Raw genomic sequence first — 26583 nt, 5'->3', positions numbered from 1 at the left:
AAAACCAAAAATGCCAGTTTGCTATGCTTAATTTCCACAGTGCATCAACAAGTTCCAGTATCTCCTATTGGAATACGTGTAGAAATAGATAAATATAATAATCTTGATTTGAGCTAACCAAACCAGGATGCCACATGCATTTCTGTCATAGAAATCCAATTGCATGAGCTTACACTTGGGCGGGGGGGGGGGGGGGTGCTGTTGCACTCATGTCCTGCCTGTGGGTTTCCCGTGGGCAGCTGGTTGGGCAATGTGTGAACAGAACACTGGACTAGATGGACCCTTGGCCTGATCCAGCAGGGCTCTTCTTATATTCACTTTTCTGTCTTGTCACCTGTGCCTTTCTGAGCATGTACAGCAAGAGATTTTGCTTCCCTTCAAAACAAGCCTGTGGGTTCTAAGGTGTGGGAGGGTCAGGAGAGGTGAGAGCATATGAGGAAGAGGAGCCAGCAGTGGGCAGGAGGTGAAATGGGACTGCAAAACCAAGTGAGGCCCTGGAAATAAGTCCCTAAGGGAAGCCTCCAAAGCAGACGCCAGCAGCAGCAGCAGCAGCAGCAGCAGCGCCTTTGAGGAGAAACTCCCAAAACAAAGCTCAGCAGAAGTGCTTGCCTGCTTCAATATTTAATAATTTCCCAGCACCCATCAATCTGAAGAACGGCTTGGATACTGGAAGGGGATGCAGCTTGCTTCAGAATTCTCTGAGAGCCCATCCCTGGCTTGGCTCCAGCCTCCTGGACCATCCCACGCACCTCTTAAGTTCTGATGGGGGAGACTCTTCTCTGCATCTTGAGGCTGAGGCAACAGTGGTAGGGCCTTCTCTGTGCAATTCCCTGAACTGGACAATCCCCTTACCCAGGAGGCCTGTTTGCCCTATTAGTCAGTCTGTCTTCTACCACCAAGTAAAGACCTTCCTTTCTGGACATGCTTCTAATTTGCCCAGTTAGGGTTTCAACAGCTGACCCCTGCCATTTTTAGTTGTTGCTTTTAATCTGCTATGGCATCTCTTATTCTTGTTTAATTTATTTTTGTTTGGTATCATTTTGGTGCTAGGCACAGTTCTTTTTATTGTCTCAGGCTTCTGAATCCTCCATACACTTTTATGTTGCCTGGTGTTTGCTTTACTTCTGCTGACTTTTTATACTGCTTTTTTGTCCTGCCATGTTTTAATTTGTTCTATTGTCCTTTTAATTTTACATAAGCTGCCACACCAACCAGATGAAGGGGCAGGGCATAAATCAAATAATAATAATATGAATAAATAATATTCATTAAAAATAGCAACCATCCTGGGTGCTATTTTTAAAAACAGTGGAAGGGTGGATATAAATGCCCTTAAATAAATCCCCTCTCCACTTTACCTTCATTGGAGCTTTTGTGCACCCCTCTAGGAACGTAAAAGAGCCCTGAAACTGAATCAGGTCATAGGCCCAGCATTCTGTTTGCGGTCACCCACCAGCTGCCTCCAGGAAGCCCACAAGTAGGGCCTGAGTGCAAATTCCCTCTCAGCGTTCAGAGCCATATGGCCTCCAACCCTGGAGGCAACATGCAGCCACCAAGAGCCTGCAGCTCCAGCGCTGACACTGTAGGCGCAGATGTACCATGGCTGTTAAGAGTCCTTCTATTTGTTATCCACTCCTGTAAAGCAACACTGCTAATGAAATCAGTCGTCAGATTGATCTGCCCTTGGGAGAGGTCACCATCTCCCAAACAGCAGCATTTATTAGTGTTACAGTAGAGACTCCCATAAGAATAGATGCAGTATCTTAGGAATTAACTGAAACTACTGATCTGCGTATAAAACGTAACTGAGGCCTACAGCCTCTAACTACAGTCAGCCAGCTTAACAGCCACAGCTAACAACCAGGAGTTCTTCTTCCCACCCTGCCTCTGCACCCCTCTTGCAACTACGAACTCTTCGTTCGCCACGGTCTATTTCACGCACTTGGCCACAATTAGGAGGTCAGTTTGGGCTGCCCTCAGGTACCTGGATGGCTTCCTTTGTGGAAGATAAATCCTCATAGAGGCCCATGTCTTCTATCGAAACCTGAAAGGTATCACAAGAAACAGAAGCACAGCTGAGCGCAGGGTAACAGGGAACGGGGATGGGGGAAGGTTAGTATGTGCGTGGGCTCAGCACCAGAACTAGTTTCCAATGGTTCCGAGGTTGATCTGTGGGACAGATACAAGGTGCCTCCCTTACCCTGCAGAAAGGCCATGACCATCTCTTGCACATCTAGAATATAAGAAGCAGATTCCAGGTAGGCAACAGAGTCCTGGAAACACTCTCTTTAGAGCAGGGGTGAGAAACTAGTTTTAGGCCTCTACAGGCCGGATGACATCCGTGGCTGTGGCCACACCCCACTGATGGCAGGGCGGAGCCAACCCACTGATGTCACCCACCCATTTTGCCTTTTGCCATGCTGGGAGAGGCACAGATTCAGCCGACATCGTGAGTCCCCGATCACAGCTCTCCAAGCCACTGCTTTGTCTGCAGACCAACTTTACCTGCCCTGCATCTTCCCCCACTGAGGATGATGCAGTGTGGGCAAGGCACTTTGCACACCATTCCCCCTCCAAACTGGGAAAGGGAGCAGCACGCTAAGTAAGGGGGATGCCCTTGTTATCTCCTATCTGTGAATGGAGGTAACACGGGATTCTGCTCTCTGTGCCTGGGAGCTTCCAGGCCAGGGGTGGGGCTTGGTGAGGGATGTAGGCGGGCTAGCAGAGGGAGCCCAGCCTCCACAGGCCGGATGGGGAACCTCCACAGACCGACGCTCCCCACCGCTGCTTTAGAGATTGTGCCCTGAGAAAGAAAGAAGCCCCTTCACTGACCTTGAGATCAGCCAGCCGGGTTTTGGCCAGAGTGATGTACTCCAGAAGGAAGGGGCGGTATTTGGTGGGCACGAATGGTGGATGCATGATGTGGACCTAGAGAGAGTTCAAAGCCAGGTGAAGGCACTGCCACAGCCCATTCGTTTCCCAGCCAGCCTGGCTTCCCAAGGCATGTGCGTGCAGCAGGTTCTCCAAGCTGCAAAGCAGGGCCGGGAGCTCAGCGAGCCTTGCTGGAAGAGCTGTTCAGTGATGGAAAGGCCACTTTCTCTCCACTGTGAACGCAGGAAGCTGGCCTTGCACCTCAGCTTCTCCCTTTCCGAGGTGTGGGCTGCTGAGAGCCGAGGGCAGAAGGACTGCCAGCGCTTCTGCAAGGGAAGCCTGGATTCCTGCACTGAGCAGGGGGTTGGACTCAATGGTCTCATAGGCCCCTTTCAACCCTACTATTCTGTGATTCTATGAAGCCATTTTCCCAGGACTTGCCAGAGGGAAGCTCCACAGCACAGCGTTACTTAATTAATCCATTCCATTTCTATACTGCCCAGCAGCCAAAACTCTCTGGGCAGTTCAAAGTAATACAAAACCTTTAATATTTCAAACAGTTTGAAACAGTTAAATTAACAATAAAACTACCACGACCCATCGAGACCAACTGTGCACCAGCTGTCCAACAGCATGGCATTTTTGTATAAAAAATGTGCTGAACAAGGAGCTCCAGACCACTTCACATTTCCAAGAAGTTCAAGCAGCTGTCAAGAGAAGCGGCTGTTGGAAGGGCGGGGTGATCCAGGGGATGTCTCACCTTCAAGTACTGCGGGGCTTCGAAGGGCACCAGCTCCGACAGGAACTTGAAGAGGAACACCAAGGCTTTCTTGCTGCTGCTGTGCAAGCCACTGGCACTCCCAAAGGCATCCTGGAAAGAGGCAGCGAAGCATGATGCGCAGAACCCCATCAGGCCAGCAAACACCTTTCCTGCCCCAGTGCTGCTGTGGAACATTCAGAGCGTGTGCTTGTGATCCACCACAGCAAAACCAGTTCCAGCCCAAAGGCTGAATTCCATTTTGGAGAAGCTCTCGGGGGCTGCGTTCCAGTGGTGGGCGGGCCAAAGCCCAAAGGGGCAGGGGCAAAATATCAAAAACACCAGCACATTTGGGCTCCAAGCTCTTGCTGCCAGTCGCTGGCCCATAGGAGTGGCATTTCAGCTGTTCAGGAAGGGGTGGGGGGAGATGCACAAGAGCTGGGAAAACACCCAACAAGTTGCAGTTGTGGGGAAAGGGGGCGGAGCCAGGGAAAGGGGCTTGGCCACGTGGGGAAACCCGGAGGAACTGATTGGGGCCCCAGCTGGGCCGGATTTGGCCCGCAGACATGAGGCTCCACACTCCTGATGTGCCTGAATAATGATGCCACATTCCAGCTTTGGTTTTGCAGCTTTCTGTTCTACTCTATTTCTGCTCCAAATCCAGTCCAGCCAAGCGTGAAGCACAGAAGTCTGCCTACCCTCGCGGGCCCCCAGGCTTGTCACTTACACAACACGTTTCTTGGAAAGCCTCCATTTGCTCTTACCTTAAACCATTCTGAGTAAGGCATGAATACAGCAGGCCCCTCCAGGGCTGCCTGGCGGACTATTAAGAACGCGGTGATCATATTTTCCAAATCATAATTCTCAAAGGCTTTTGTCAACAGATGGCCTAGGAGGTCTGGAAGAGGCACAGGAAAATCACCAACCCATTACATATCTGTGGAACAACTTGGATCTACGAGCCTGTATTCAAAGATCAAACTGCAGCCAAACACGGTTTGGAATATTCCTATATTAGGCAATTATTTGTCATAAAGGTGTTGAGGAAACTGCCACAGGCATTTACACAAAATGTAAATTCAAGAAATAACTTTGCATCTTCTCTGAAAGGCAGCCTAAAAATCATTTAAAATAAAATCAGTAATTTCAGAACCTTTTTTTGCTATGGGGCGAGGAGGGAGGAGTGTGAGGTGGCAGAACAGTGCGGAATAGATGTTCTTAACCCTTCCTGCAAGGCGGTCAGGGTAACATGCCCAGGGTGGCTAGGCTGAGAGATAATGACTGGTCCACCGTCATCCAATGAGCCTCAGGGCCAAGGGAGATTTGGGCCCAGGTCTCCTCTGCCCTGGTCTGACCTCTGGCCAGTGGTCAACATCAGGGGACCTCTACTGTGTTCCTCTGCCAATTGAAGTCTGGCGGGTGGGTACAAGGGCCAGGGCCTTTTGAGTTGTGGAGTCCTCGTCAAACACCGTTATTCTGAGTGCTTGGCTGCCTGGCAAAGACGCTGCTCTTTTCTGATTACTGACTCTTGCTGCTGCTACGATGTGGGGAAGTTTCTTTTTGCTGTTGACTTCTGTTGTATTTATTGTTAGTGTGTTATTGCTTCTCAGTTAAAGTTTATTTATTTATTTTTATGTTTTTCACCGTTAGCTGCTTTGGGCTAGTTTTCAAATGAAAAGTGGGATTTTAACAAAAAAAGGAAATAAGCATAATGACTTCAAAACCACCTCCAGCGTTTTCCAAAAAGAAATTGTATTACAACTCCAGTGTTACACTGCCACAGATCTTTAGATATTAATGCACATGCTTGAGCATGAACCCCTACCTTTCAAAGGGAATGGAAGAAGCGTCTCTCTGTAGAATGGGACCCAACACAGTATCTGAGGCATAAACCAAACTCCACAACCGCCCCCCCCCCCCCGGCCACTTTATGGCAATTTAAATACCTTCTGCATAAAGATCCCTAATTGAATTAATGGTGCAATCCTATGCAAGTTTATATGGTCCTACAATTCCCAGCATGGCTGGCTGTGGGATGCTGAGAATTGTAAGACATTGTCCCATCTAAACATGCACAGAATTGTGCCCTAAAATTTTCAAAAGACTGCAGACATTTAGCAATAGTATCATATTCAAACCAGGGACATTTCACAGAAAGGTCAATATTCTTTGTGAATATTTCTAGAATGCTGAGCTAGCAACCTTAAGCACCACATGCCACTGGCTATTTTCCTCCATGCCCCCATCGGCTCCAGCCTTTAGAAAGCAAGGAACAGCAATATCTACAGCTAGGCCATTTTCTCCAAATTCCATCTGTACCTTTAACCAATGGTTCTGCTTCAGAATGACAGACTAACAGCGTGGAAACACAGGAAAGGACATGATGCCAGTTCACTTCACTTGTCTCCAGGACCTGCTGCAAGTGATGGATCAGGTCCTCTGCTCTGAACACCACAAACAGCTAGAAAGAAAGAACAGGGAAGTCCTTTTGGAATCCATGGAAGTTTGAAAAAATCACCCAAGAAGGTTCTCATGGATTGCTCCTGGACATCCTGGGAGGGGCCATGGCTCAGTGATGGAGCCCCGGCTTCGCATGCAGAAGGTCCCAGGTTCGATCCCCAGCAGCATCTCCAGGTAGGGCTGGAAAAACTCCTGCTTGAAACCTTGGAGAATTGCTGCTGCCAGGCAGTGTCGACAGCACTGGGCTAGATGGGCCAATGGCCTGACTCAGTATAAGGCGGCTTCCAATGCTCCTAAATAGAAGTCCCTTCCGTCAAATTGAATGGTGTGGGGGGAGAAAGGGAATCACAAAGTTTGCATATCCAGTAGATGCCAACTTTCATATTCAGTGCTTGCCCTCCAAGCAAAGGCGACTTTTCCCCCTCCTCCCCACTATTTACTTCCACAAGAGCATAATGAAACCTTCAAACAGAAGGTTTCCCTCCCTGGCTTTTAATTAAAAAAACAAAAAACAAAGACTAATGCCCTGGATACATCCTTACTTTCCTTTTACTTCCATTTTTTACACACGTGTGCGCACGCACACGCACCCAGTTTTGCAAGCGTCTTGGCACAAGCATAATCTTACTGATGCATGATTTGAATCCCTTCTCTCCGGTGCCTAATCTTCAGTTCCTCAGAGCCAGTTTCAATTTTGTTATAATTGAAACTTGCTATTTCTAAGCAGCCCAGATGATGTAACAGGGACTGTGACACAAAAGCCAAAAACTGCAATTCCAGTAGTTAAGTGATTTTAAAGAGGACAAGCTGTAAATGAAGAAAAATGAAGGCCTGTGCTAAAAGGTGAGGCTCATACATAATACTAACCCACAGTTTATTTAACCCATGGGTTGTTGCATTCCAGGTTGCTGTGATGTGCAAACCCAGTCACACTAACAAACCATAGTTTATTAACCACAAACAACCCAGAAAGAGAACATATGGGTTGTTGTTGGGTTGTGAACTCTGGGTTGTTTAAACCATCAGATGTTATGTTTGAACCCAGAATTGTGGGTTGTTCACAGGTTGTTTCACCAGCCTAGAGAGGTGGCGGGCAAGAGCACTTAAAAAAACCCCAGCCACTCTGCATGCCAGTAGTACAGCACCGCAAAGGGATTTGGGATATAGGGAGGGAACGGGCAAAGGAGGAGGGTAACAAACAACATGGGATTGAGAAAGTAAACCATGGCTTGTTCAATTGTCTGCCAGACCCTGGGTAAAGCAACAAACCATGGGATAACCATGGGTTAAATAAACCATGGGTTAACGTTATGTGCGAACCAGGTTAAAGTGTTCCTGTTCCAATCCCCCAAGGAAGACATACTTTGCGGTACAGCATGGTGAGCACCGAACTGGTTCTTGCAAAACTCCATTCTCTCTGCAGATTGATGGCATCAGAAACTGTGTTCAGAGAAGACAGGATGGGGGGAAAGCTAACTTCACAGAACAGTAAGCGCAATGCTGCAGAAGAATAAAAATATCAACGCTCCCTTTGCTTTTGCATCCCCAAATACGTCAGTCAGTTATTTCTGGCAGCTCCCCAAGCTGTAACCCCAGGACCTCCCTTGCATAGGCTGCTCACTGAAGACCTAAGTCAATGAGTGAAAAACTAGGAGTTTGCAGTGAAGGAGAGTCCATGTGTCTGTATGGCAATGCAGTGTTGCCAGCCAGGTATTCTCGCTGGGGGATTATGAGAACTGCAATCCAACACATCTGCAGGGCACCAGGTTGGGGAAGGCTGACATGAGATGAGTGGAAAACCAAGTTCTTTGTGTGGAGTGTCACGATCAGGCTTGTGAATTAGCACTGCAGGGGATCCCTGAATTCCACCATCTTCCAGGGGAGCCAGGAGAGCATGGCCTCCCTGTTTCACAGCCAGCTAGTCTACCTGAGCAATTGTGCTCACTATTAATAACAAAAGATTAATGTGTATTTTGCTTTTGTCACTCGGTTTACAAGCGTATTTAGCTGAAAACATATTAATAAATGTCTAAAATAAAGAGGCTGAGAAGCAGGACTGAGAATCTTCAGGCCTGCAGACACCAGCTGCCCATCTTCCAGCTATCCGCGTGGGCCCCACTCCTTCCTGCCCCTGCTTTCACTCCCTTGGTCTGGCCTTAGATCAGGAGCTGAGAACCTCATGCCCTTCGGGGTTTGACAGATGGCCACACCCCCTTCCCCCAGCCCCACCCTCTTTCCCCCAACCATTGATCATTGGGTGGTTTCCTGGCTTTTGTGGTTTCCCTCCCATTCTGAAAGGTTGAAATGCCCACCCCCCAAGGCTGAGTTACTGGCAGGAAGAGCGTTAAGCTAAAACAGACAGGTGTTTTTGGGCCTGCCCCCTTTGCCCCACCCTCCACTGGAACATGGCACCCAAGAGCTCATCCCAAGCTGAACTCAGCCGTTGGGTGGAAAACATCTCCTCTCCTCAGGCCCATCTCTGAATGCTACATCAAACAGGGCTGGCGTTTCGGGGGCCATGCCGGGGCTGCTGAGCCACAGGGGGAGCCTCTTCGGTGGCTGCCCACCGCACTCCAGGGAGGGAACAGCCAGCCCTCCAGAAACCCCCACTTAGTCCCTCTGAAGGCCTGTGAGGGTTCATATCTGGCATAAGGAATTCATCCCTCATCCCTGGAGTCCTCCTACCTTTTAACTGGGGGTTGTAGGTCAGAACCTGGGTCAAGGTGTGATTAAAGAACTGCTGCAAAGACTCAGGAGGAACGGTGCCTTGGGTTGCTGTCATGCTGAATACACGGAGCCTATAGGAAAGAACACGCGCTCAAGAACAATGACTCACAGCAGATGAATTACTGTTAATGGCTCCCATTTTCTCGCTAAATCGGCAGTCACCAGGAAGGCTGTCAAAATGTATGTAAATATTTACCATTTATTTTAGCTACATTTGCAGGAGGAAAAATACACTGATTTTTTTTTGTTGAAAGTAAGGAATTACACCAGCGCAAAGAACATTGCTGAGGGATGCACCTCAGAAGGGAAAACTGACACTCAGGAAAAATACTTATCAGCTCGCAAGAACTGGACTGACTGGGGCTAGAGAGATCTCGGGAGAAAGAGCAGGTGACAACTGCAGCTTGCAGTCTGGACAGTAAAGCTTGCATAGGAAGCTCAAGATTAAAAAAAATAAACAGCTACAACTGCTGTAAAAATCCTGTTAATGTAAAAAAAAAAACACATTGTTTAGGGTTTCCTATTCAAATGCTACTGAAGCTGAACATTGGCCAGAAGAACATACCATGCATATCTCAGAATTAAGTGTGCACAGGATTACAGCCATAGGCATTATGATACTGCCTCAAAATAGTGCCTCATCTAGTTCAATTCTCTATTTCCATCACAAGCAGGGCAAGATGGAGGTGGCTCCTGCTTTCTGTCTCCAACATGGGACAGCTGGAAATATACTCCCACTTTAAATAAAAGAACGGAAGCTCAATGTAATTTTGCTAAATACAAAAATATACATCTAGCATATCAATATTCAAAATTATAAATCACATTATGTAACAGAACAATATAAGATTATACACCATTAAGACTGCTTGATACGAAGTTTAAGACACTGTTACTTTTCACAGTTGTGCCATCACAGATTCCTGAAATATAAATGCATCACTGATCTCCAAATGGCGATCAGTGTTCTTTGATAAGCAGTTAATTTAACTGATTTGATTAAATCCAAGACTTTAAAAAACTTGTTTTCTTTAGCATTCCCAGAGTTTAAGATAAATGCTTCTAGCAGCAAGTAAACATAAGAGTGGATTATATTTATAGGTGTAATAGGGACATAGCTGTGGGTCTACAGAGAGCTGCTGGTGGAAATTGAGCTTCCATTCTTAGGAAACATATCGCACCACACACTACCTCTGATCTGCATATATCTTCAGGGTAAGAAGGAAACACAAGTTGGAAGAAATATTCCATTAAACAGGGGTGGGGGACCTCTTTCAGCCTGAAGGTTGAGTTCCATTTCAGAGAAGCTCTTGGGGACGGCACTCCAGTGGTGGGCAGAGCCAAAGGCAAAAGGGGAAGGGCTAAAATGTCAGAGTATTTTAGCATAAAACTCCTACTGCCAGTAATTTAGCCTCAGGGGAGGTATTTCAACCTTTTAGAATGGGGGGGGGCTGCACCAAAGCCAGAAGCCACCAAAGGCTTGGTGGTCGGGGGGAGAGGAGATGGAGCCAGGGGAAGGGGGCATGGCCCTCTGGAGAATCCATGAGGTCTGCATCTGGCCCCTGGGCCTGAGGTTCCACACCCCTGCATTAAAGTGTCTGCTCGCTTAGTTAAGAAGTGCTCCCCACAGCATTTCACTGCTCTCAGAATCATGCTCACTAGACACACCTTTGCAAAGCCTCTAGAAAGGGGCAGATCCTTACCAGCTTTTCACTGCCTTCAGTGCAGAGTCCTCCTCTCCTTTCTCCTTAGCTACAGCATCAAGCACCCCTAAATAGAAACAAAAACAAAGCTCCCTGAGCAGGCAAAAGAGAGCTAGAAAGAATCATGTTGAACAAACACGGAAGAAGCCACTTGGGCACACGCGTACAAAAGCAGAAGATGGTGCACATCCTTTAAGACTTCCTTCCCTAATCTGATGCCCTCCAGACTGGGGATTGTGTTGGACTGCAACTCCCAGCATCCTCCAGCCAGGGAAAAGGAAAAGTTCTTCAAACGCTGAAGCTACTATGAACACTTTCTTAAGAAGCAGAGAACTGGAAACAATTAACCCTGACCTTGAACCACTTTCCAAGGTTTGCCATGTGCAGCTTTAGTTCTGAAAGACTGCCCTAATATTATGCAGCAGTAATTGGGGCACAATCCACCAGGAAGGCTCATCTCACAAGTACCACTGAAATGAATGTCAGCTGCACATGAGTGAGCACAGTAGTAGGTAGCACTGCGGGCTTTCTGGAAGCTTTTCCTATGGAAATTAGGCTAATTTCCATATGGAAATTTGCATCAGAATATTTTCAGTCTGCACCAGAAATTTTTTTTGTGCCTAGAGAGTGATCTAATTTAGCATGTTTATTTTACTTGTATTTACAGAGCACTCCTACCTGCCCCTGCAGGGAGAGTCTGGGAATCATGGGATATTTTGGTTTCCTGGCTCCAAGACTGGAGAAAGGGCCACAAGCTCAGAGCCAGGAAACCACACTCCCCCCGCTCCCCCTTTCAGCCAGTGGGGACAAAGCCATGCTGGCTGCTGTTACAAGCTCACACAAGTGAGCTCCTAGGAGTGTTCCCAGGGGCAGGAAGGGGAGGAGACCGGGGACGTGGGGCTATGAGGAATCCCCAGCTGCCCCCAGCCTCCTTCCCTTCCCCTCCTCAAAGCCTCCGCCAGGCGGGCAAAATCGCCCATCTCGTCGGAACGTGACGCGGGAGGTGCCTCCTGCTCTGCACTGGATACTTGGAAGCCTCCGAGTTCGGAGGCCTCCGAGTACCCATGGCGCATCCCATAGGATCACACCCTTAGTAAACAGCAAAGCTAAAAAGAGTAACCCATGTTAACTTGTTGTCCCAGTACACCACAAGTATTTGACCAGACATATCGGAGTAGGAAAATTAAAGCACACTTAATGTGATTTAATGTTCTCTTATGTAAACGTTTTTATTGGAATACTTGTAAAATTGTAAAGGCAATGTCATGTACTTCCCTTACATTGTTTATTTTTTCTTACATCTAAAATTACTTATAACTCTTTCCACACTAATAACAACAATTTTTAGCAACCCAAGGAACTGTGCAGGATATGTTGACTACTACTCATCTACAAGCTTGAAGTTGCAAGCATGTCTAATATTATATTTACAGTCGGCGGCCATTCATTGTTATGAATGAACTTATGAAATGGAAACTTTTCTGTGGATAAATAAAGCACTAGAAAAATTTCTGCCCCACATCTCTGGTAGTGGGTGACAAAGGTTACTGGCTTCAGAATAAAAACACGGTGACCTGGAGCCGGAAAATTTGCAAGACCAATCCGGCCCCTACTGTGTCATCCTGAGACTGATACACAGCATGCTGGCAACTATCCAACGCCAAAAAAAAAAAAACCAACCGGGGGTGGGGCGGGGTACACATTTTAGATGTGCTATTGCAATTCAGAGATGTGCAATTTGTAGGTTTTAATTTCATTGACTCCGGCTCATGACATATTAAAAATACATTGGTGCCATCGACAAGGCACCAAGACACCACATAAAAGGGTCCAAGCAACTCAAGTTTCAGGTTATAGCTCTTTATCATTAATGATCCCCACCCTACACATGGAGAGGTAGTTGAAAAGCTAATTATGTACTCAGCACGTGAACAAACCCCCGCAGAAGAGAGAAGTATCTGTACTAAAGTGTAATTATAATTAGATCCCAATGCAATTTATTTCTATAACCACCACTTACATGCCAGCATTTTCTCCAGTACAGCACAGGAGGTCTGTAAAACACACACACACACACACACACACACAATACAATTAGTTTTTCAGCAGATCTGTTCAAGTGACTGAAACTCTTAGCTGCTCTGCCAATTTTTAACTTAAAAAGAAATGTATTTGTCAGTTAAATAAAATAAGGACATAGATTCACTAATTTAAAAAGGTAAAGAGAAAGGCACTTATGGACCCTTATAACCCAAGAAAAAGACGAGGAAGCAAGCACAGGCATTTAAGGGAAAATACATGACCCTTGGAGAGCCAGTGTGGTTTAGTGGTTAGAGTGATGGCCTGGGACTTGGGAGATCCAGGTTCTAGTCCCCACTTGGCTATGAAGCTCACTTGATGACTTTGGGCCAATCGCTGACTCTCAGCATCTCCTACCTCAGAGGGTTCTTGTGAGGATAAAATGGAGAGGAGGAGGACTGGGTAAGTTGCCTTGGGTTCTTTGCAAAAGGAAAAAAAGGTGGGATATAAATGTAATACTAAAGAAATAAATCTTGCATTTACACCACCCTGAGGCCAGTTTCTCGAGACTATGAGAGTTTTCAGAAAGATTCCTCAAATTCACTGATGACTCAGAATTGATTAATTGCTTGCAGTCTGTGGGCAAGACAAGGAACACTTTGAGCCTTTGATAGGTTTGCTATTTCCAGATATGGTTTTAATGTATGTTTCTGAACTTGCTTCAACATTTTTTTAAATAGTAAGCGATATAAAGGTTTTACGTAAATAAATTTATTTATTATTGATTATTAAATTTATATCCCACCTTTTTTCCTCTTGCAAGGAACCCAAGGCGGCTTACATGGTCTTCTGCCTGTCCTTTTTATCCTCACAACAACCCTGTGAGGTAGGGTAGGCTGAGAGTCACTGACTGGCCCAAAGTCACCCAGTGAGTTTTGTGGCTGAGTGGGGACTAGAACCTGGAACTCCAGAGTCCCAGTTCAACACTCTAATGATGACACCACAGTGGCTCTCGAGAACAAACGGACACACAGCTGCCTTATAGGGAGGCTATGGGGGGGGGGAGGGGAGGTTGGCTATCTTTCTGCTGTCCTTCTGGGGCAGGCAAAGACCTTCATATTCAAGGAGGTGCTTGGCGTGTAAACGGGTTTGTTGGGTTGGGTGTTTTTTCATTCTGTTATTGTTGCATTTTTAATTAAACTTTTAATGACTTCATTTTATTACTGTTTTACTCAAATGTTTATTTATCTGTGGCTGTAAGCTGCCTTGAGTGCCATTTTCTTGGTAGAAAGGTGGGGTACAAATCAAATAAAGAGTGAGAACATTGGTCCATCTAGCTGCAGCTCTCCAGGGCTTCAGGCGGGGTTCCTTTTCCCTGCCCTATCTGATGATGCTGGAGATGGAACCAATCTCTTCCTGCACGGACTCCGGCTTGTTTTGTTCATTTCTACAGGGCTATAAAAACTGTTTTATTAGAAGCCACCATAGCGAGCAACTCTATGCCGTTCTTACTTCAGAGGTCTTCTGCAATTCCAGCTTCTTTTCCAGCTCAAATGTTTTTTGAAATCCATTACGAAGGAACACAATCATGAAGTCTACAAATCAAGAGCAAAGCCACTGTCAACATTCCCCTACACCAGCTGGAACACATAAGGGAAGTTGGATAATGGGAAAGAAGGATGGAAGGCAGGCAGGCATTAAGTGCTGCCTGGATGCCCCTTCTGTACTGAATGAGGGTCACCTCTGATTTAGTGAACCTCAATCCATGAAAAACGAAAGCAGCACTGAACTGCTAAGAGAATAATCAGCAGAAGATGGATTGTCTCAATGCTCACAATTACTCTAAGGTGTATCAGGAGCCAGGATGAAGGGGCTGGTCTCCCTGCCAGCAAGGGCCTGGCTTAATGCTAGCAGTTGTGCCACTGCTGACTGGGGATTACAGTAAGACACACCGGTGTTCGCTAGCACAAACTGAAGATGCTTAGGCTGAGGAAGGCAGCTTAAGGCAAGGAGAGAGAGGCCGTTCCCTTGGCACAGCAGATGTGGCACCTATCAGAATATTCTGGACTAGGGACTGATTTGATCAGAGAGGGGTTATCAGCAACACCCAGCCAATTAGAAGTCTGTGAGGGGAGGAAATCAAGGCCTGGATTATCCTGCAAAATGACCGTGTCAGGCAATGTTCAGTGCTGGCAAGCCTTCGTAGACGTGCCAACCAGCCACAGCGCTGCCTTCAGGCACAAAGGATGGTGGCGCTGGTCTCCTCAGGAGCCAACATCTGCCAGGGCCCACAGTATCTGCTGCTTTCACAGTCAGAGCTTGCCTCTAAGAAGCCTGCACCCCAGGGTCTCTGTGTCCAGGGAAGGATCTTCCGTCTGATGGCACAGAAGACGAAGGCTGCTGCACAACCAGTCCACCAACGCAGAGGCATCTGGATTGCTGAGAAGATACAACAACAGCCACCGCAGCTTGCATCATTTGCTCTTTTCCAGGGGGCGGCTCCCCCCGCCCCCCAACATTCAGCTAGACATCTGCTCTTAAACAGGGCACCAATATTTTGCAGTTCGTTCTCAGCCTGGGAGTTAAATTAGGCACATCGGGAGCTGCCTCATATCAAGTCAGACCACTGGTCTACCTAGTCCAGAATTTTCTATATGGACTAGCAGCAGCTTTCCAGGGTTTCAGACAGTTGACTTTCTCAGCACTGCCGGAGGATGCTGGGAACTGAACCTGGGGCTTTCTGCATGCAGGTGCCCAACCAGCGAGCCATGGCCCTTCCCTTTGAAGGAACACCAGCTTTTTAAAAAGCTAAACACGTGGTAAACCAACACACACACGTTTATTGGATTTTAGGTCCGATACTTTAACCCAGGTATTGGCCCTCTAGATGTGGTTGGACTCCCAACTCCTATCAGCCTCAGCAAGCATGGCCAATGGCCAGGGAAGATGGGAGTTATAGTCCAACAGCATCTGAGACTCACTGGATCTCCACCCCTGCCTTAACCACTCAGGCACTCTACTTGCTCATTTCGGAATCCTGTCCAATGAGAATGCCCCCAGACAAAGTCCTCTTTCTTGGGGGAGATCAAGCCACTTTCGGATCTTCATTTAAAGGCTGCCCAGTTATTTTAAAGGAGGGAGCAATGCTAATGACTTCAGCCCTTGCTTATTATCTGAACATAGGGAGTTGCTGCTTTATACCGAGTCAGCCCCTGGCTGGCAGCATATCAGGATGCGAGCCCTCCCACCCTGTAGTCACCAAACAAAGAGATCTCCAAGTCAGTAGGCTTTATTATGCAGAAGCTGTCAGTCTTTCAGCAATTCAGATCCTAAGTTCTTTGACTAAGCTGCCCGGAATCTTACTTCAAGATCTCTACCATAGGATAGAAAGTTCTTGCAAATCTAACTTTACACAATCAGCACAGAACTTGAAAGGCTTTCTCAGTCCCTCCCTCAGAGAAGATCTTCCCCTAAAGACTATCAGTGATGGGCTGACCGGGTAGCTGCCTTAATTCCTTCATCTGCTCTTAGATCAACATCTGGCCTGTGCATCTGCCACGCTCTCCCCCTCCCCTTCTGCAAGTTGCTGAATTCCTTCCGAAGGAGAAGTGGTATCTATGCCTGGTTCTAACTGATTAGCGTGCCCTTGAGAAGATTCTCCTCTGTCTCCTGGAGCCCTTTGAGACATTTCCTCTCCCCGCACCCCCAGCCCACCTCATCTTCTGACTCTGATTCCATGGTCTCTGCAGGGAGTCCGGGCTCAATCCTGACACAACAGTTCTCCAAGATCTCAGACAAAGGCTCTTTGTCAGCCCTCTAGGCAGAGATCCTGACACTAGGGCCTTGCGCAAGCAAAGCACATGCTCCAAGCGCACAGCACTCAGGGACAGCAGGCAATGTTGACATCCGAACTCGTGCCTCCACAGAGACTAGGGTGCCTCCTGTACCACAGACCAGGCCTCCCCAACCTGGTGTGCTCCAGATGTGTTAGACTGCAACTCCTACCATTCCTGGCCAACATGGATCTGGATGGCATCAGGTTGGGGAAGGCTCCCACAGACCATTTGGCCAAAGACTCCAGTGCTGTTTGGCCATGCTGCCAAAGCATCCTGGCTATATTTCATTGTCCTCTATAATGCACTGCAGGTTCTTGGCTCTTAGAGCAGCTCTCTGCCGAAGGTCACTGCAAATCTTGCTTAGCACGCTATGCACAGCACACACACCCTTGTCAAGTGCATCTTGTCAAGCCTCTACTTACTTCTCCAGCAGTTCTTCCAAGCTAACAATGTTCTCTCTGTGCAGGTGCCATGCAACCTCCAGGACAATTGGGTGCTGAGGGAAGGAAGGCTACAGTAAGACCACAGGACAAGCAAAGATGCGTGGCCAGCACCAACAGCCAAGCAACTCAATCCCTGCCAGAGACGCAGGGGCTGACTAGGCCTGGGGGCCCCACATCATGCTACAACTCACCTGCTCCCTCATGCTCAGCCAGCATGAAGACTGCTCTGAGCGAATGAGATAAGGTCGTAATACTATGAGGCAATCAACAGCATAGTAACGCAGACCACTGCCTTAGATCATCAGAACATTCTTCAGAAGTATTAGGACGTGTATCAAAAGCCAAGTGGGATTGATTGACTGACTGTCTTTCTGTGCTGCCTTTCTGAAGCCAACCAAGGCAGTTTACAAAAGGTTCAGAAAACAAAAAGATCACAAAAGATTAAAACCTTAAAAACCCAAGTCAAAAAGAAGTGTCTTGACTGGCTTCCTGGATGTAGAGGGTTTGGAGGCAACACAAGAGAAAGGCCCTTTCCCACATGCCTGACAAGCAGCCTCCGTAAGTGAGGGTGGCTTCGAAAGGGCCTCTCCTGCTGATCTTAGTAACAGAGCAGGTTCATACCATATAGGAGGTCCCTCAGATTTAGCACAATTCGGAAGGTTTCACAGGCCTGAACTCAGGAGTTTGCTACTGACTTACACTTAAATAAAAACATTTTCAGACATCAGAGGAAGAATCCAGGACTTCTCTGCAACTTTAAAGGTGCTTTTCAGCATTCATGCTTCAAGAGGAGTGACACTACAAACACGTAGCAATGTGATTAATGGTTCTCTAACGTATGCATATAGTCCCACCACCACCGCGCTTCTCTCTCTCTAGGAGCCCCACCCACCATCTTACCTGCATTTTCCATATTTCTTGAGCAAGCACCAAATGGCAGAAAGCATTGTGTGTTAACAAATCCTTCAAGGCCTGGAGCAAGCAAGACAGCTTTTTCTGTAATTGAACCAAAAAACGGTGCTGTAATTTGATTCAAGATTTTGTTTTTAGACAGTGAATCATCTGCCTTTTCAACAATCAGTCATTGAGTTCATTACATCTATATAAGACTACCCTCTGCAAAACCCCAAATGAAGGTCCTTTGGAGAGGAACCAGAAGGAAAGTTAATTTTGATTAAAACTAAAGGTATTTTTAGGCTAACTTTTAGGGCCAAGCCCTCACACAAGGCAGCTTACATTATATAAAGAAAGCTAACATGCTGCTAGAAAGAAAAGGAGCCATGAATTGTTTCCTCTTCATTATATTTGGATTAGGGACTTTCTGTTTTAACATACCAAAATGGCTCCCAAAATACACAAGTTTAAGATTAATCAATATTCTGGAAGGTAGTTTTTAAAATGTATGAGTTCAAGTAGACACTGACCTGGTTCACATGATCACTGGGGGTGAAACAATCTGCCTAATTACCCCTACCATGTCATCAAACCGGGGCAGCATGGCTTCTTGGAGGGGGAAACAACCCCCAACCCATGGCCTGTTGTTGGGTTATTTGAGGGTTATTTCCCCTCCAAGAAGCCATGCTGCCCGGGTTCGGACGGCACAACAAGTCTGCCTGGGCAGGTAATTAGGCAAATCACGCCCAGCACAAACTGAGGATTAAACACGCCCTGCACACACTGAGGATTAAATAAGGCACAGTGGCTTGTTTAAGCCTTGGTCATCAGTCTTCTCCGAAAAGAGGGTCTATGACCCCCCTGGCAAAGGCGAAGTCCAGGCTGAAGGGGCAGGATTGCAGCTTGAGATCGACAGGCATATGGTCAAGGAACACCTAATTAATGAGTTCAAATCTCCCAGGCCAGATGAACTGCACCCGAGAGTAATAAAGGAACTGGCAGGAGAACTCTCAGAACCGCAAAGATTTATCTTTGAGAAATCATGGAGGATGGGGGAAGTGCCAGATGACTGGAGGAGGGCTAATGTTGTCCCTATCTTCAAAAAAGGTAAAGAGGAGGAACCTGGGAACTACACACCAGTCAGTCTGACATCAATCCCTGGGAAAATTCTGGAACAGATGATAAAGCAATCCATCTGGAAGCACCTTGAAAACAATGCAGTGATTACTCCAAGCCAACATGGATTTGTCAAGAACAAGTCCTGCCAGACGAATCTGATGTCATTATTTGATCAAGTAACCTCCCCTGTGGACCGTGGGAATGCTGTAGGCATCATATACCTCGACTTCAGCAAAGCTTTTGACAAAGTGCCCCATGATATCCTGATGAGCAAACTAGCTCAAAGTGGGCTAGATGAAACAACGATCCAGTGGATCCACAGTTGGCTACAGAATCGGACTCAAAGAGCGCTTATCAATGGGACCTTCTCAAACTGGGGAGAGGTAACGAGTGGGGTACGGCAGGGCTCAGTCCTGGGCCCAGTGCTCTTCAACATTTTTATTAATGACTTGGAGGAGGAGGTGCAGGGAATGCTGATCAAATTTGCAGATGACACAAAATTGGGAGGGATAGCTAATACTTTGGAAGACAGAAACAAAATTCAAAGTGATCTGGATAGACTGGAGCGCTGGGCAGAAAACAACAGAATGACACTTAATAGGGATAAATGCCAAGTTCTGCACCTAGGAAAAAGAAACCAAATGCACAGTTACAAGATGGGGGGATAGGTGGCTCAACAAGACTACAAGCGAGAAGGACCTTGGAATTGTTGTCGATCACAAACTGAATATGAGCCAACAATGTGATGTGGCTGCAAAAAAGGCAAATGCTCTTTTGGGCTGCATTAATAGAAGCATAGCTTCCAAATCCCAGGAAGTACTAATTCCCCTCTACTCAGCACTGGTTAGGCCTCATCTAGAGTACTGTGTCCAGTTCTGGGCACCACACTTTAAGAAGGATGCAGACAAACTCGAGAGGGTTCAGAGGAGGGCAACAAAGATGATCAGAGACTGGAAACAAAGCCCTCTGAAGAGAGACTGAAAGAACTGGGCATGTTTAGCCTTGAGAAGAGAAGACTGAGGGGAGATATGATAGCGCTCTTCAAGTAATTGAAAGGTTGTCACAAAGAGGAAGGCCAGGATCTCTTCTTGATCATCCCAAAGTGCAGGACATGGAATAATGGGCTCAAGTTACAGGAAGCCAGATTCTGGCTGAACATCAGGAAAAACTTCCTGCCTGTTAGAGCAATAGGACAGTGGAACCCATTCCCTAGGGAGGCGGTGGGCTCTCCCACACTGGAGGCCTTCAAGACGAGGCTGGACAGTCACCTGTCAGGGATGCTCTGACTTGGATTCCTGCATTGAGCAGGGGGTTGGACTCGATGGCCTTGTAGGCCCCTTCCAACCCTACTAGTCTATGATTCTATCCTTACCAGCCCAATGTCTGCTGCAGTATCCTATGGTCTTTTTTGTTACTGTTACAAGGAAACCCATAATAGTATCATCTTGAAACGTAAATTTCATAGCTTTAATATAAAACCTGGAAGGAAAAGCCATAACCAAGGATGCGATCCTGTGCATATTTACCTGACTGAACACAGTGGGACTTGCCTTTGAGTAAACTTGCATAGGATTGTGCTGCATACTTCTTTTTCATAAAGTCTGGCGGAAGGAGCTAGTACTTCTGAGCCACAAGTCCCAGAGTCTTTGTTAGTTGTCTTCTATGATTACAATCCCCCTCCAAATTCTTATCTGGCTCAGATTAAAAAATGGGCTGGAAAAGAATCTGCAACATAACCCCTTCCCCACTTTGCCAACCCTCAAATCCCCAAACGACAGTATGCAAGGACAGGAGACATCCGCAGGGAAAGCCCTGGCAGGCAGGAGTCTTCAAAGTCTCCATAAGCTCGAGCTGCAAACAATTGCTTTTCCTGGTCAGGAAAACCCCTGCCTGCAAACATTTCAGTTACTGCTGGGGGCGGGGAGAGCACAGGCAGAAGCCCACCACATTGGAGACCCTTCAGACAGGAGGGTCCCCTGTGAGGGAGTGGGTACTTCCCCTCCACCAACAGTTTCCAGGGATGAAGACTCTTTAGCTCCCTGTCCCCTGTGGCAGCTTGCACCAGCCAAGAAAGTGGGGTTTAAACAGGGCTGGGGAATGTGTGGCCTTCCAGATTCTGTTGGGGACTGCAACTCCCATCAGCCCTCACCATTGGCTATGCTGGCTGAGGCTGATAGGAGGTGCAGTCCAACAACATTGGAGAAGGGGTCACACAGTTTCCACCACTGATTTAAAGAGAAGGGATGAGTGGCATGGAAGAAAGGGTCATGGCATTAAGGGCTTCACTGGGATGTGGCACATCTGGAGCAGTTCGGAAGTGAGCCAAGTTATTTCTGCAAGTTTTTTTCCAATCCTACTTGAGCAGGGAGAGGGAGAGCTCGCCCACCTATTCTAAGTACCAGATGATGGTTAGACATCTATAGGCCACAGAAACCTCACAAGCAGCTTGCAAAACTACCTGCAGTATCTACCACAATAAATGGAGTGTGATGGGCTAAGCGGTTTTCACTTCTTGATCACAGAGAAACTGACAGGTGTACCCCAAAGCCAAAATTCTTGGAGCAGACCCTCTGAGTGTGCACCCCACACACATCTTTAGTACCTCTAATCGCCATTTAACGTTCATGTAGAGAAAAACCCTAACCCTAACTCAGTCTTGACATGCATGAAAGCAACACCCTTTCCTCTTACTCTCTGCTCTGCATTCAGTAGCGCAGCTTGACCAGACTCTACAGAGATCTTCTCAATGTTGCTGGCAGCAGTTCGGGCTGATAAGATTCCTACGGGGACACCCAGCATGGAGGCTTGATCCTGCAAGGCTGACACTACAACATAAAAGCAGAGACAGATGTTTTAAAAAAAGGGGTTCTGAGTGTAAGATGGAGCCTAAGGGGCCGACTGTTCATGATGGCTTTATCCACTGTTGCACCCAGGCCTTAAAGACACTACCTGAATTTTCACCAGGAAACAGCAAATCAAGGATGGAGAATATATTTCTGGGATTGAGGACATATTTTGCTTTTAGAAGTTCCCAGGCTTAATTCCCAGTGTCTCCAGCTGAAAAGGCTCAGTCTGCAGGACTAGGGCTGCATGCAATAGGTTGTATCCGGAGTTACCTAATTTAAGTCCCATTCATTTCAATAGGTCTGCTCTACGTAAGACCAACATTGGATACGACTGCTAGGAATGATCACTGCCGCAAAACTCTGGAGAGGTGTTAATGACAGTTACTGTTGATAGTACCAGACTAAATGGACCATTTCTATCAATATTCTTATCTTGCTGAATAAACTGACCCACTAGCAAAACAGGTTCTTCTTCACTCACCAACAAATAGTTCTGGAACTGAAGCTTCGCTGTCAAGTGTGCCTGAACTATTGGAACATATTGGCTTGTTACATCCTGAACTCCCCACCTGTAAAAACAGAAAGAGAGAGAATTATCATCTTGCGTTTACTACACATGTATCAAATACTCTGGCCTTTGCCTGGCCTGTTCCAGATGCAGCATTTTGACAAGCCCTAAAACATTTGGGCATTGCTAACACAGCAAACATTTCACTGTCCAAGAAAGAAATGTAATGCTTCTGTGAAATGGAGATAGCCTCACAGAATCTCTGAAAAGATAGGGGAAATATTCTACAAACAGGCAGGAGGAAACACCTGGTTGAGATGTGAGCAACTCATTTATTTTTTATTCAAATATCTCTTTAGTAGTGCTGAAGTTGTTCATAAAAATTTAAGACAACAATCCTAACGCATTTACTAGGAAGTAAGCCCTACTGAGTTCATGCAACTTATTTCTGAGTAAACATGCTTTGGATTGCACTGCAAGTGAAGTGTGCTCCCTACAGAGATATTACCCTCTCCTCAATAGAAACACTCCATGGGTTGCATTCAATGTTTGTCTAATTTAAATCCCATTTATTTCAATAAGTCTATTCTAAGTAGGAGTAACATTGGATACAACCCCATATATTTATCTTTAGATGTCTGCTTTTAAGCCCAGTTCATCATTACCGGTCACCACAAATTAAAAAACTCAATCCTCAACTTCTGTATGGAAGCAAAGCTCCCTCCCTTACCTCCAGCAAAAGGTCACCCAAGTTCTGGTGGCAACTCAAAATACGCAGAGCGGCTTCCTGCAGCTTCTGTTCATTTTTATTTTTGCATTTCTGTTTCTTGGATCTTCCTGCTAGAAAAAAAGACACACACAAATATATTGGCCTAAGAAACCAAGCAACAAATTTTTGGTAATTGGACAAAGTTGGGTTGAGCTGTGTGCCTCCTAACTGCAACCTTATGGAGAATGGGAAAATATTTTCCAAAAGTCACTTTTAAATATTTACAGTGCAGTCGTAAAGATATTTATACAGAAGCAAGTCGCATTAGGTTCACTTGGATTTATTCAGGTAAGTGGGTATAGGACTGTAGCCTTAGTAGCCAGGCCTTGGAGAAAGTTGAGGAAAATGGCTGAATTCTGAACAGCCAACATCAGATTTTTAAAATCATGGGAGGCTTGGGATGTTTCTGCCCTGCCCTGGTGCATCCTCTACCTCAGGGGTGGGCATAAGGTAGATCATGATCCACCGGCAGATCTCTGGATTATTTGCAGTAGGTCAGCAAATCCAAATTGTTAATAGCAACAACAAAATTACTTTTCCCACCTACCTTAGGTTGCTGAAATAAAGAACACTTGGGGGTAATCAGCAATGGAGTTTTGTGTGACAAAAGTCACACAAGAGACAGTAAGCGCCACTTAGTTCTGGTTCTCGCAACAAATTCCTAGGCTCGCAATGTGCTCAGAGGGACCCCGATCTCAGGGTTCCCGTAAAAAAGCAAAGTACATCTGACAAGCCTGAAGTTTGCCCAGCCCTGGTCTACTTTGACTATTGCTGTCCAGGGTTTCTTACAGAGAAGGGTCTTTCCAATTACCAGACCCTTTTCAGTGGAGATGCCAGGCGGTTGTGAGGATAAAACAGAGAGGGGGAAGAGGACCACGTGAGTTGCCTTGGGTTCCTTGTAAGAGGAAAAAGGGGTGAGATGTAAATGTAACAATAACTACATTAAATAAAATTAATCCCAGGACCTTCCGCATGTGAAGTAGGTGCTCGGTAGACAATTCTCAGCTAGATGGACAAATAGTCTGACTTGGTGTAAGGCAACTTGCTAGGTTCCCCTCACAGGTTCATGGACCTTTCAGGGTTGTTGCAAGGAAAAAACAGTTCAGAAAAAACCATGTACTCCAGCCTTCCCCAACCTGACACCCTTCAGATATGTTGGACTACTGGGCAAGTGCTGCACTCCTTCCCAAGAGAGCTTCTGAGCATACACAGAGTGCAGCTTCCTCTCCAAGAGTGCGGCACCCTTTGCAAACAGAAACTCTGAGCGTACACAGAGTTCAGTTACTTCTCCAATGGGCAAGCGCTATACTTCTTGCAAAGACAACCCCTATGCATACACAGAGTACAGATCCTTCCCCCCTGGGCAAGCGCTACACCCCTTGCAAAGACAGTCTCTAAGCATACAGAGCATGCAGCTCGCTCCTCACTGAGTGAGCCCAGCACCGTGCAGAGAGAGCCTCTGAGGATACACAGAGCACAGCTCCTTCCCCATTGGACGAGCACCGCACCCTTTGTGAAGAGAGCCTCTGAGCACACACAGAGCGCAGCACCCTCCCCGTTGGACGAACACTGCAGCCTTGCAAAGAGAGCCTCTGAGCATACACAGACTGGGCGCCCCGGAGCGGCCACCTACCCAGGAGCGCGGAGAGAGCCCGACCACGCGCGGCGTCCCCTCGCCCGGCGGCTGCCATCGCCGCCCGGCCTGAGGCGCCCCGCGGAGCCGCCCGCCTCCCCCGGCTCGCCGCGCGCGCCGCCAACAAGCGCCCCGCGCGCCCTGCGCCCTCATTGGTCACCGGCCGAACGGCTCGGCCAACAGGGAGGCGGGCTGCAGGCGGGCCCTTTCCTGTTTCCGAAAGGGGCGCTGCGGCCATCTTGGTAGTGGCCGCGCAGAAAGGCCGGGCGAAGAAGGGGCGGGGCCATCTTGGTGGCGGCGCGAGAGAGGCTCGTTTGCTCCGCCGGTCACTGCGGAGCCCGCCGCTTGCGCATGCGCCAGGAGAGGGCGGGCGGGGCTTCGCGGCGGGCGCGCTCTCTGCGGGGCGGGCGCCGCGGGCATCGGCGCTTGCTGCGAGGGCGCCCTGCGGGGCGCGCGGGTGTTGCGGCCTTGTCGCCTCGCTGGCGCGGCGGCCGCTTCTCCTTGAGCCGGGCGGGGTCTGCGCCGAGAAGCCATGCGGCAGCCAGCTGCGCAGTGTGCCGCTCGGCGAGAGCAGACGGCGTGCCCGCCCTCAGCGGGGCTGGGCGGGCTCCCGTCTGCAGCGCGCCCGGGTTGGCGGAAGGCCTGTCAGCGGCTGCGGCTCCTCGCTCCCCCGAGCTGCGCCCTGCAAGCAGCCGTCGCTCCCTCGGAGCCGCCCGGCTCCGCCCATGAACAGCGGGCCGGGCCGGGCCGGGCGAACGGACAGTCCAGCGGGACGTACTGAGGCGTGCGCGATGGCCTGTTTGCCTTTCCCAGAGACCAGTTAAGAAAACTGACTTCTGCTGGAACTGTCAGGAGGCGTTTTAAAAGCCTTTCCGCACTTTTCCGTAGCGGCTTGCTCAGCAGACCTTCAAACGCTGCAGGCCAGACACAGCCCTTCTGCTCTTCCCGACAAAGAAGTCAGAACACACCTCAGGAGGGCCAGGGAGAAGCCCGAGCCCTCTTCTCCCCGGCAATGCTTTTCTGGGGATGCCATGCTTGCCCTTTGAGCATATTGTTGTTGTTCAGTCGTGTCCGACCCTTTGTGACCCCATGGACCACAGCACGCCAGGCCTTCCTGTCCTCCGGCTACCTCAAAGATGGTCTCCTTCCATAGATACCTCCCAGAACTCAAGATCATCCATAGAGGCTTTTCCCCGGGTGCCCCTGACAAATGAGGTGAGGTGGGTGGCTATCAAGGAAAGGCCTTTTCAGTGGTGGCACCCCAGTTGTGGAATGCCCCCACCACCACCAAAGAGGCTTACCTGGAGCCTATGTTGTGGCCTTTTCAGCACCAGGTGTAGACCTTTTAATTTTCCCAAGCTTTTAGTCCTTTGGTTTAAAAAATGGTGTTCAGGTGCAATCCTATGCATATTTAGGCAGAAAAAAGGCCTACAACTCCCAGCATGCACCAGCGAGCCTGGCTGGGGCATGCTGGGAGTTGTAGGCCTTTTTGTTGTCTGAACTTGCATAAGACTCCATCCTTAGTGTGTTTGCACTGCTGTTGGCTTTTGTCTTGATTTTGCCTTTGGTTTTATTTGGGTTTAAAGTTACGGATTTTATATTGTGTTTTTACTATGTTATTGTATTTTATGGTTTTAAGTTCTGTGAACCCCTCAGAGGGCTTCAGCTTTTGGGCAGTATAGAAATGGAATAAATAAATCAATGAAATTAATGAAAACACTCCCCTCCTCCAAGGGAGCAAAGAATGACCTTGAAGATGGCAAGGGGAATGGGGAGAGTTACTGGTTCTGGTGGGCCAGATGTGAAGCATGCTTGTGTTGCAGAACTCAGAGTCAGAGAGACCACAGAGTGAAGGAAAAAGAGTTTCTTTATTTAACGCGCGGGCTTAAGGCTGGAATAATTTCCAAAGAGCCAGAAGCCCTGATTTACATCAGCACATTGTTTTTATAGATATTGTGACACATAGGAAATGGCTCCTCCTCTCCCTCCCGTGTGGGG

At 47.7% G+C, this 26583-nt stretch overlaps 2 protein-coding genes across 18 annotated transcripts in view; one reads left to right on the top strand and one right to left on the bottom strand.

Moving 5' to 3' along the window:
- FANCA (FA complementation group A) overlaps positions 1-25137 on the bottom strand; it is a 48735-nt gene extending 23598 nt beyond the window's left edge. For 6 of the 14 annotated variants that reach the window (XR_014784695.1, XR_014784696.1, XM_084812657.1 and 3 more), the window contains exons 1-17: positions 24586-24911; positions 22914-23023; positions 22157-22244; positions 21521-21654; positions 17717-17812; positions 16796-16869; positions 14861-14976; positions 14050-14132; positions 12539-12572; positions 10519-10585; positions 8774-8886; positions 7452-7588; positions 5948-6089; positions 4393-4526; positions 3632-3742; positions 2833-2928; positions 1985-2044 (exon numbers count right to left, since the gene is read on the bottom strand). Coding sequence is in view for 12 of the 14 variants with exons in the window: in XM_084812657.1 (XP_084668783.1) it covers positions 1985-2044; positions 2833-2928; positions 3632-3742; positions 4393-4526; positions 5948-6089; positions 7452-7588; positions 8774-8886; positions 10519-10585; positions 12539-12572; positions 14050-14132; positions 14861-14976; positions 16796-16869; positions 17717-17812; positions 21521-21654; positions 22157-22244; positions 22914-23023; positions 24586-24823 (1833 nt within the window). In the remaining 2 variants the exon portion in view is untranslated. Of the gene's footprint in view, positions 1-1984; positions 2045-2832; positions 2929-3631; positions 3743-4392; positions 4527-5947; positions 6090-7451; positions 7589-8773; positions 8887-10518; positions 10586-12538; positions 12573-14049; positions 14133-14860; positions 14977-16795; positions 16870-17716; positions 17813-21520; positions 21655-22156; positions 22245-22913; positions 23024-24585 lie in introns of those variants that run through there. The other 8 variants (XM_084812652.1, XM_084812658.1, XM_084812660.1 and 5 more) reach the window with 5 other exon arrangements.
- The window catches only part of SPIRE2 (spire type actin nucleation factor 2), a 52891-nt gene continuing 51295 nt past the window's right edge, over positions 24988-26583 (top strand). For 3 of the 4 annotated variants that reach the window (XM_084812667.1, XM_084812666.1, XM_084812665.1), the window contains exon 1: positions 24991-25800. The gene's annotated coding sequence lies outside the window, so the exon portion shown is untranslated. Of the gene's footprint in view, positions 25801-26583 lie in introns of all 4 variants that reach the window. The other variant, XM_084812668.1, reaches the window with a different exon arrangement.

The sequence above is a fragment of the Heloderma suspectum genome, chromosome 8, assembly GCF_057233095.1.
Source record: "Heloderma suspectum isolate Gila_16-S chromosome 8, 16-S_ref, whole genome shotgun sequence".
NCBI lineage: Eukaryota > Metazoa > Chordata > Lepidosauria > Squamata > Helodermatidae > Heloderma > Heloderma suspectum.
The sequence above is the reverse complement of the archived record's forward strand: the minus strand, read 5'-3'. Positions and strand labels throughout refer to the sequence as shown.